The following is a 12,048-nucleotide window of genomic DNA, read 5'->3' as shown; positions in this document are numbered from 1 at the left end:
TGAGAACTTATACCATCCATTTTTCTATCTCAGACTTTGGACTGGGGCTACCCCATCAGCATGCCTGAGTTTCCAGCTTGCCCATTGGAGATCTTGGGATCTCTCAGCTTCCATAATTACATAAGTCAATTCCTTATAATATATATTCCTTGCTCTATCTATCTATCTATCTATCTATCTATCTATCTATCTATCATCTATCTATCTATCTATCTATCTATCTATCTATCTATCTATCTATCTATCTATCTATCTTATCTATCATCTATATCTATGTATCAATTCTGTTTCTCTGAAGAAGTGAATAATACATCCCTGATCCCATTTCTCTTCAGCAAACAAATAAAATTGAGTATTTGCTTCTGCAGAGGTAGGATTAGATTTCCATGTTATCATTTATCAATGCCTATATACATACTATATGGCACTCTATGGAACAATTGCTACTGTCACCAAAATAGTGGCTATACAATCTGTTAGTACTTCGATCACCCTCTGTGACCCTTTGATGATTACCACAGTGCTTTCTTAGTAATCTATGCCTGGTATTGCCAATTCATTCCTAAACTCTAATTTATGTAGTGCTGCAAAATAGCCATATTTAAAAATAATTAGCTATTCTCTTCTTCTTACCCCTACAGTTATTTTCAGGGTCTTCTCAATTATACTGTATGGTCTAAAGATCAGCTTCCATATGATAATAATTTTTCCAAATTATAAGCCATTCATCCTATGACTATGATTCAGGTTTAACCTCCTCCTCTCAGAAGTCAACCCTATTGTTTCTAATATGCTTTAGAAATACTCATATATTTGATATGTTTGAAAGACAAGGGTTCCCCACAAATAAAGTGGAGTGATAAATTTGTAAACAGATAATGGTTAGTGGAATTTTGTTGAGAACTTAAGCTTTTTCTCACAATGATGAAATTACATTATCTCTGAATCTATAATTATTTATTGGTAACATATTATTGGTCAAATCATTATTTCTGTGGTCATTATATTGGGTATATATTAACTCACTAATATAATATTTATTTTATTCAAACATTTATCCAAATCAAATGCATCTTTGAAGTTTATCTTAAATCTTCCTATCATTGATAGCAAATAATACACATTTTTGAATTCACATTCAGTGGATGCTATCATGCAGTGAGTATTAAAATCAAGGAGAAAAAATAGAAAATTACATGTTCTTCATGTGCCTTTACTACAAATAGTTTTTGCATCTGTGATTAAAATCTTCACTCCATGTCTATTATGGAAGTTATATAATTAATATTGAAAATCACTTCCTCTGAAGAAAGTATTAAAGGCAAACTCATAAGTATCTTCAAAATAAGAGAATAGCTTATTCGAGAGGGTGACAAATAACTCTACTCATCATTAGTAAAAGCTGCAGAACAATTAGCTTTAGATTGAATATATAATATATGCAATAGCCCATTAAATTTGAAAAGTTTAGCCCTGGCCAGTTTGCTCAGTGGTCAGAGTGTTGGAGTGTAGGGCCAAGAATGGAAGGATCAAGGTTTCAATTCCCAGCCAAGGGAAAGTACCTCAGTTGCAGGTTTGATCAGCAGGGGTGCCTGCAGGAGCCAACCAGTCAATGTGTCTCTCTCACATCTCTCTCTTTCTTTCTCTCTCTCTCTCTCTCTTCTCCCTCTTCTTCCCTTCTCCCTCTCTTCCACAATCTCTCTAAAGATCAATAAAAAAAAGTATGCTTGGGTGGGAGTATTAAAAAAATAAAAGGTTAAATAATAAAATTCTTAAATTTTTTAGGGCAGCTGAAACATTGATTACATTTACATGTTTAAATTAGAAAAAAATATTTTATGTGTTTCTTTCCATTGCTTTATTCTTCATCTCTTTTTTCTTCCCTTACTGTATATATCTTGCTTTCTAGAAAGAATGTGCAAATCCCTTGGAGGAGAAGAACTGGGACAAGTAAAAGGAACTAGGGCTTAGTCTTATTTCTTCCCCCAGAAGTTTTTGATGTTAGAGTAAATGCTAGTAGTGTCTATTCAAAGAAACTCTGAAGGTCCATTGATGTTTATTCCATGAATAGTTGGAGATAGTCATCAAGTTTTTAATGCCATGGACTATATTTCTAAAAGATAATATTTAACTTGCATAAAAAGTCATCTAAATTATATATGAAATATATAATACAAATAAAATGGTTTTTAAATACTTAGCTATATATGGAATTTCATTGTAATACTTCATCATGAAGACCATCTGTGCTCTTCAATCTACCAGAATTACTTTGATAAGAACGGATTTCAAAACTGCACATTTTAAATGGAAGAAGATGATACAGTCATGATACATTGTGAAAGAATACCACAAAGCTAAAAAAGTTTGATCAGATAAGTTTAAAGCTCAAATTGGATAGATTCAAAGATAATGTCTTTTCACCACTGAGGAAAGGTGAAGTTCTTAATGATATGCCACTAATTACTGCCTGCTTACAAATGTATTTTTTCTTGCATTTCATTTGTGAAGATCCCCTGGATTTTTAAATACATCACTAGTTATAAAGTATAAGGCCAAAACCTGTACTAAGTACTTTTAAAAAAGCATTATCATTTTTAATTCTTAATATAACCATGTAACATTATTTTTTGTTATTATACTTACTTTATAGTCAAGCAATTTTAGGCTAAGAGAGCTTCTGCTTGATGTCATGATTCTAATATTTGGTAGATAAAGACTGCAACACAGATTGTCTCAAGTACTATGAAATATATTATTTCAGAAATTTCATAATTTACTAATAACAAACGTTTGAGAAGAGGGGAAACAAGAGGAAATAAATAGAACTTGACACATAAGGGAACCCAAGATATACAGATAATATGAAATTATGCAATATGGATGATGGATTCCATCAAAGATAAATTATGTTTAGCCCTAAGGAAAAATGCTTTTGAAATATTTTACAGAAAAACAAATAAATTCAACTTAGTTCTTGCCTGCATTTTAGAAAACTCATATTGAATAATAACTGCTATTGCAAACAGGTTGGTTTTCAGCAAGCAAATTATTTCATAAATTCCCATACTCACTATGATTTCAGTATGCTAACCTTCTCATTAGTAACCAAACATTTATTGCCAGTGCATTTCATAATGCCTGAAAAGCACCCACTAAATGAGCAAGGGGGAATAAAATAAAATGAAGAAAATATATACACCACAATAATTTGCATTGTCATCAATGGTTTTTCAACAAATCAATGTTTCATAAAACACTAAAAAAAGTGTGAGTGAGATATGATGAGAAACAAGATATTTACCAAGTCTTAAAGTCATTCCTCACCAAATAGTTTTAAGTACTTATTAATTATTAATTAAAAATAATTAGTAAGTAAAGTAGAAAAGAATAGGCAGACATTAACTTACTAGAGCAATAAAAAGCTAACATTACTAGTAATGGAACACATTGACACTGTATGTCTCTCTTACTCTGTACTGGGAAGAATACAGCATCAATGTTGTGGTATTCCTGAACAAAAGCTATCATCATGTGGAAATATCAGGTAAACCCAAAATAAGAAATAATCTATAAACCGTCCTACTCCTGGAAACTATTAAGGTCATTAAAGTCAAGAAAATATTAAGGAACTAAAATATTAGATAAAAAAAGAAAATCTGAATAAAATATTGATTCAAGTAAATAATGTTTCACTGTTGGTTCATTAGTTATTAAAAAACAATGTATCATACTAATGAAAGATATTAGCAGAAGGGGAAATTGGATGAGGGCTATATGGTTATTCCATTACTTTTATTAAATATTATTTATATACAAATAGCTCTGATATAGTTTAAATAAATAATAAAAATATAATCATTCCATTTCATGAATCACTTTCATTATAACAAAGTCTAAGCTTTGAACATATTATTTATTATAAGAAACATATTTCTAAAGACAAATATTTATCCACTTATATTACATTTAAGTTTTATAAATATATAAACATTTGAATAACAGTCAAAAAATCAAATAAGGTAGACTTAGAGTTTGCATGTGTGTGTGCATGTGCATGCACGTGTGTATGTGTGTGTATGAGGGAAGAAAGAGAGAGAGAAAACAAGAGAGAGATTCTCATATATTTCTATGGTTTAATTTGAATGAAATTCAGCTTTTGGTTCCTGCTTATTAAGAGCATCATTAAAATGTTTTAAATCATTCTGTTAAACCTTAAAAAAACTAAAATATTTTAGAATCCAATTTTTAAAATTAATGAGCACATTAATCTAATGAGTATTGTTGAAGGACATTATCATGCCATGTTAAGAGAACTAAGTATAACAGCACTTGAAGTAGGGTAAAATAAATATGTTAATTAAACATACATATGATATCAGCTAATATATCAGCTAATATTAAACACCTTCTATGTTATGCTGGCTATTACAACTATTACACATGTAGTTGAGCAAGACGTTCATTTTGAGAGAGAGTCTTAAATTACCCAGAGAAAAATACTTGCAATATCTTATGTCTTGTTCACAAACAAGGAATTATAAACCTCATTATAGTCCTTGCTCAGCATTTAGATATAGGCATTAGAGTTTTTGACATACTAATAGAAGAACATGCTTACAAAGGCTGTAAAAGACTAATATTTCATGCATCCATAAAAGCACTGATTGTAGTTATAATATTATGATACAATATTATAAGTAAAAACCCTGATATTTATTTTTAAATCAGTTACATGAAAATGGTTGTAATTTAGTTAATAGGATGTCTATCAATAAGCAATGAAGGGATGATTGAACCAAAAATGTAGGTTTTACTCCCAACTTTGTGACCAGTTTAATGTGTAATGTAGCCGATCAGGGCTCAGTGTTCTCATAGTGAACAAGGAAAGTGACTAATCAGAACTTTAATTTTGGAAACTTCTTTTATACATCTGTTATAATGACTTTATACCTGTCTTATGGATTTTAATGAAGTGTAAAATATTTTGACACCAACAATCTATTAAACCCTGAGTGATTAAAAGAATATACACACCATTGAGATCATTCTGCATTAACTGCATGCCTATACTAAAAGGTGACAGGCCCAGGTGGCATGGCTCAGTGGTTGAGCATCCACCTATGAATCAAGAGGTCACAGTTTGATTCCTGGTCAGGACACATGCCCAGGTTGTGGGCTCGATTCCCAGTGCGGTGCATACAGGAGGCAGCCAATTGGTGATTCTCTCTCATCATTGATGTTTCTGTCACTCTCTCCCTCTCCCTTCCTCTCTGAAATCAATACAAATATATTTTTAAAATAAAACAAAATAAAAAGAGACAGCATAGAAAATAATTTGCAATCTTTCACAGAAGAGTAAAATGTAATTCATTTAAATTTATTTTAAAGGCAGCATTGTAGTTGGAGTATACACACATAAACGTACACGTATATACATATAAGTATATATAATGTCAGTGTATTTTTCCAATGGAAATACATATTCCTTCAAGCCAAGGAAACTAAGAGAACTACTACTATGGAAGAACTACTCAAATAAATAAAGGATTAGAAGAACAGTAAAATTTGTTTATTTCCTTGCAGTTATGTTTTTAGGTTTAAATAAACTTTTTTTTTTCAAGAAAATAGATATAAGATTATGAGCAAAATCCAAAGGGGATATAATTATCAAACTATGGAAAATATGACCACAGTAACAGTGAAATAGGATTATTTCAGTTGGCTATAGGGAAATGCATTGAGAGAAAACCATATATGGACAGCTTTGTAAAGAACCCTGGACCTATGCAGATAAAATGTTTGACTTTTCTATAAGTTTTGTCACTGTAATTTACATTTATCCATGTGCTGCAGGATTTTAGAGTTTGGAAAAACTGAAGATAAATGAATGTGAATATTTGGGGACAACTTTAGAAATAGGAAATAGAAATAAGTCTGAGTTAATCTTTAAAAGATGAATAAAACTTGTAGACTTGCAAGGTAAGGAGGATGCCATTCTAAGTAAAATTAACAGTGTGAGCAAAGCCCAAGAAGTGGAAATATTTGTGAGATGCGGAAATTATTCTGAAAGAAGTGAGGCTTTGTCAGAGAGAATCTGAAGTTAAGAATACATTGACAAAGGTTGTATTATGGAAGGCCTTTAGTCAGTCAATGGAGATAAATGGCCTTTCCCCTGACAATAATTTGAAATTATACTATTTTTGAATAGGAGAATGACATGATTAAAATAGTATTTGAGAAGGTTATTTTTCAGCAAGGTGCTGAAAAGTTTGGGTGGGGTAAGTGGAAGTAGTTAAATCACATTTTCACATTTAATACTTTGAACTTCAATTTGAATATTATATACTTATTTACAAAAATTAAATATGTGGATCCAGAAATAGTTTAAATATGGTACAAAAGTAGATATTACATTTAGATCTGTGCCTAACATAATTCACCTGAAAATAAGTTTATGCCCAAATGAAATTAACACTGAAATAAAGAAAGCAAAATTTCATTGAAATAGTATACTTCAGATGCTAAAATAATTAATAATGTAACCTGATTAATTACATTAATTAGCATCTGTCTCTTTTAGTAGAAACCTGTTAAATCAAGGTAACTCAGAAAGATTAAGCCTTGACTAACCAGTAACTTGTCTTGTTAAAACTTAAAAGAGGAGTTTACAGTGTGTTTATTTTAAAGTAATACGAACTATAAAGTCTGATTGTGAAAAACATCATTTCTTAATTTTCTTATGAATAGAAGAATGCTGAGATAAATAGGATACATGCTAACAATTTCAAAAAGCTTGCAGAGGTTAAAGACCCAGTGCTGTGTAACTAATACCCTAATTACACTGATTTTGTCCTATAAAGTAGATACATATTTTTAAGGTTTAATGAGCATCTTGGAGGTAAAGAAGAACTGCTAAAATGTGGCTCCTTTTTCTGTTGTTGTTAAAGTACACATAATAGATGATATTAGAGCAATAATATTACTTTTTGAATATTTTTAATAATTTTTTCAGCATTTTCTTATAAGAATTTAGTTGTGATTTATCTATATTATAAAAGGCCTGTAGCCCTAACACCCTAAAGACCAAAGACTGGCACAGGTGGGCGGGGCTGAGAAATTTCACGTGCTGGGCTTCTAGTATTTAAGTATTTTGAATACACCAAAATGATTTTAAAATTGAGGAAAGAGTTTAAATTGATAGAATCCTAACCAGACATTTTCTTCCAGTATTTAATTACTGCTAGCACTTCAGAGATACGAAAATAAATTAGTTCTTCTCCTTACAATGAAAATAAATAGCTTATCTTGATCATCAGTAGGAATACAGGTGAATTCAGGTATAAAATTGTGCATAATGATCATGAGCATTAATACTTTGGTCATTACTATAAATAAGTAAAAATTTTCCTGTAGCAAAGAAAATTCCTAAAAGCATGTCAGAAGTTGTCCAGACCTTATTCCTTCTGCAGCCCTCTTCCTTGAAATATTTTCTTGATATTTCTAAACAGGTAAGCCTATTATTACAGAAGACTCATTTCAAAACATTTATAGCATATTTAGTTATTTGTATAAAAAAGGACCCAAAAAGAGAACATTTAGAAACTGACCTCATTCACAGTGGCATAGTAGCTTTCATGCTTGAATGTGGGTGAGTTGTCATTCCTGTCTCTCACCACGATTCGAACTTCATGGTAGATAACGGTGCCCACTTTTTTGTTGACACATTGGACTTTCACCACGATGGAGTGTATGTTCATTGGTGGCTGCAATGCAGAAATTGTACATTTTTTTAAAAAAAACACCTATTATTATTGCTGTCAAAGCACTTATTTAATAAAATTTTCTATGCTTGTTCATTTTTACATGATAATAATCTACACAAATTGATCCAATTTGTACTATTTGAAGAACAAGAGAAAATGGTTAAGATTACTTCATGTTCAATTTTGTGCCTCAAAACATAGTGTCTTAAATAGCATCGTGCTCACAATTAGACGACTGGTGATAAATACAACCACAAAATTAATGCTGAGATTGGATGGGATAAATCAAATTTTGATATGAACTTCTAATTTATAAAAATGATATGTTAATGATAAAATTCTTGGGGAAGGCATATTTAACATTTGTGTCTATATTTTTGCTAAAATATTATATGTTGATATCTGATAAAAATCAAAATGTAGATAAGCAAGAGAATCCATTCACAATTCAATCAAATGTACTCATTTTGTACCTTTAAATGATTATTTTCCTAATCTTTCCACCTCTCTAAATATATATATTATACACATAACCATACACAGAATGAATATCATACCATATTTATAAATATAGATTTACTATAACATCTTGGTGTATACTACTATGAAACTACATTATGTAGTTTAAGAGTACTCACTCCACTTTAAGTCTATAGCGTAATTTGTCTAATTAAAAACTTATAATGAGATGTTTTATGTTGTCAGTTTTTATCATTATAAATGATACTTCAATAAACATTCTATACCTAAATATGTACTAAATTAATTAATTATTTCTATGATAAATTTGTTAAAGGAGAAAAGTGTCCTCAAAGGGGAACCCACTTACTCGGGTCCCAGAGCTTAGGGCTTGCAGAATTGGGTTGCACACCTGCATCTCTTTGATTCTAGAGTCAAAGGTTTAACACTAAAACATGTATCTTTGTGATTTTAAAAATCTTTTCCAAGCTCATAAAATTCCCCCCCTAAATATATCATTTTCAGAATGACCTGTTCTTATACCATCTAAAGTACCATGTCTCCAGCATGATCACTCTTTTCTCCTTGTCCCTTCATTATTTATTTTTCTTTTTTAAAAAATATATTTTATTGATTTTTTTTACAGAGAGGAAGGGAGAGAGATAGAGAGTTAGAAACATCGATGAGAGAGAAACATCGATCAGCTGCCTCCTGCACACCTCCCACTGGGGATGTGCCCGCAACCCAGGTACATGCCCTTGACCAGAACCGAACCTGGGACCCTTCAGTCCGCAGGCTGACGCTCCATCCACCGAGCCAAACCGGTTTTGGCATTTATTTTTCTTTGTTGCATTTTTCATCCACCACTTGACATAGTACATATTTTACATATTTGTTTAAGTTGATCTCCCTACCCTAAACTAAAAGCTCTATAAAACCTGAGTGCTGTTTCAATCCCGGCTACATTTCTCTACACAAGCACCAGCACTGTGCCTCGGACAGATGACTGTATACCTGAGTCTACTTGGTTTTCAAACTTAGTTCTATAACTGTATGATCTAGATGCAAAATGAACATCAAGTTTATATGTCGACACTGTGAGTGGGCTGCTGGAAAAATAATACTTCATATTCATTAATCATATCAGATGCAGAGATAGGTGGATTATAATAAGCACCATATTCTGGGTGAATAAGATGTGAAATCTGAACACTTTCAAGTATGTGTTAAAATTTGAGGATGTTTAAGCTAAGAAATACAGTATTTGCTAGACATCTGAATGGTTGTTGTAAAATGAACTAGGATCTTTTAGTTTATTCATTGCAGTCCTAGAGAGCTGAAATAAGAATGATGAATAAAAAGTTTTACAAAGTATATGTTTTCAATGTAAGTAGTGGTTTTCTAGTAATCCATAATGGTGCAGAATAGAATAGACTATCCTATAAAACAAGCTCCATCATTAAAATTTGCAAGCTTGAGGAGAACAAAAAGATTTTTTGATAAGACTAGGTCTTCGAAGTTTTCAGGAAATAATTTGAATTAGACGACCTCTTTACTACCGATTTTAAAGTGTTTGCTTTATTGGCCTGCATATTTCAATCGTAAAGTAAAAAACAATAAATACCTGTACTATTAGCCTTTGGCACACCTTTTGGAAGACAATCAGTTGAATCATGTTCTTCTAAGGTTATTTGTCTTCTAAATATTGCAAGAGAGACCTATAAAATCATTTCATCTCAACCTCTAATTCTATGAGTAGAAACACTAGGGCAGAAAGGTCACAATCTCTGCAAGTAGAGGATCATGTGCATGCTGTACGGAGCCCACTTAGTCCTATAAGTGCCCATAAATTAGACATACCCAGGTCATCTGGAACTCTTGTCACTCTCAATTTCAGCTCCCTATGCAACTGTTAGTAGTATGGATAGAACTTGGCGTACAATAAATTTCAACCATAATGGATCATGTTGAAGCCAAGAATTCCCTGCAGCTAATATATCACACACATTGTAATCTCACATTGGAATAGATTCTATTCTGCTATCTAAGAAGGTCATAAATATATCAAGTGTAGTTCTACTAAGTCCATTAGTGAGAGTTTAGGGAATCCAAACTCCTTAGGAATGAGTTAGGGAAATGGTGGTTTATCTTTCATAACTGGTGGGAAAAAAATAAGTCATGGCAATTTTATTTTCTCTAATTCTCTTAAGTTGCTTCATTCATTAAACAAAAAAAGAAAAGAGTGTGTATAAATTTAGGGGGTAATTATTTAAAACAACTAAAATTTATACATTCATAGACATGCCAACTATTCTCCCAGTTTAAAAATGAATGTTTAACATAATACTTTGAATGTATATTTGCATATTTATATCTTTGTGTATAGGTTTTGATACACATAAAGTACAGGGATAATAGGTAACGACAGTTGATGGGGGTTATTTTTGAAAAGTACAGTTGAAGTAGAAAGTAAAGGAATAAAACTTTCTAACAGATATGTATGAACTTTGAAATTTGTAAAAAGACAAAAATAGAAAATGGTGTTTGGAGTTTTTCAGAAAACCACTTAGGATTCAACATGCACAGTGAAGTTTATTATAGTGAATTTATTGATATTATGGTATTGATTATAGCATACATCTTCAATCTAAGGGGAATTGAGTTTTTCTAGAAATGATGTTATTTGATGGGCTAAATAATTTAGAGGGAAATAAGTTTTTAGCAAACCTGTATAAGTATTGATTTTATTTCTCATAAGGCAAAGGCAAAATGTATTCAATTCTCACAGGAATAAAAGGTTTTTGTCAAGATTTTTCTTTCTATGTATTTACTATCTTCACAAAATGAAAAATCTTATTGAAATTTTAAATTACTCACTATTTTAAAGCCTCTATTGACTTGAGCTTTCTTTTTGATATGTTTACCACCAGGTTTATATTATTTTACAATTAAATGAAACTAATTTCCAGTTGTGATTAGATACAACTTTTCCAGCAGCAATAATCTATACTACACACATACCAGATGGACACTGGGTTGAGAATTTTTAGAAAAAAGCATTTACATTTTGATTTAAAAGAAAAATAAAAGCCCTGAAAGCAGCAAAAAGATAAATTCACAATTCAAAAAAAAAAAAAAAAGGTAATACAGGACAAAGTGAAATGTATTGAAATAAGAGGTTAAATTAAGATTTATATTCCCCAAATTCACATGAATATTACTTCCTGTTATGAAAAAGATGGCAGGTATCTAAAATATAAAGAAATCATTAAGACTACAGCAAGTCATGGCTGATATGGTTCAGTGGTTGAGTGTCTACCTATGAACCAGGAGGTCATGGTTAGATTCAGGTCAGGGCACATGCCCAGGTTGTGGGCATGCAGGAAGCAGCTGATCAATGATTCTCTCATAGCTGATGTTTCCATCTTTCTCTCCCTCTCCTTTCCTCTCTGAAATATATATATATATATATATATATATATATATATATATATATATATATATATAAAGTTACTCCAGTATGATATGATATAAAAATTCATATATGGTAAATAATCATTTCTTCTCTTAGTTCTGTTTGGAAATAATAATTTAAAGATATAAGATTCTCTAACAATTTGATATTTAAAAAAAGAAGATTATTTACCCAAGGCAAGTTCTGTAACCTGAGCTCTGTGCAATCTTGGTAGTTAGTGAAACTCTTGAAATTGCAAATAATTTCTTGATGTGCAAATAAACTTTTCCCTGAGAAATGAGTTCATAGATTTGATCAGAATACTGACTAAGTGCTCCAGCTCCCAAAGATGAAGTCTTACTGACAAAT

General features: G+C 31.2%; 1 protein-coding gene across 1 annotated transcript in view; it reads right to left on the bottom strand.

Moving 5' to 3' along the window:
* Nucleotides 1-12,048, bottom strand: part of PCDH15 (protocadherin related 15) — a 1,196,276-nt gene that overhangs the window by 368,737 nt on the left and 815,491 nt on the right. Inside the window, exon 9 of the mRNA XM_081104785.1 lies at nt 7,611-7,766. Within this exon, the coding sequence (XP_080960911.1) occupies nt 7,611-7,766 (156 nt within the window). The remainder of the gene's footprint in view (nt 1-7,610; nt 7,767-12,048) is intronic.

The sequence above is a fragment of the Myotis nattereri genome (genome assembly GCF_964212035.1).
Source record: "Myotis nattereri genome assembly, chromosome: 13".
Lineage (NCBI taxonomy): Eukaryota > Metazoa > Chordata > Mammalia > Chiroptera > Vespertilionidae > Myotis > Myotis nattereri.
The sequence above is the reverse complement of the archived record's forward strand: the minus strand, read 5'-3'. Positions and strand labels throughout refer to the sequence as shown.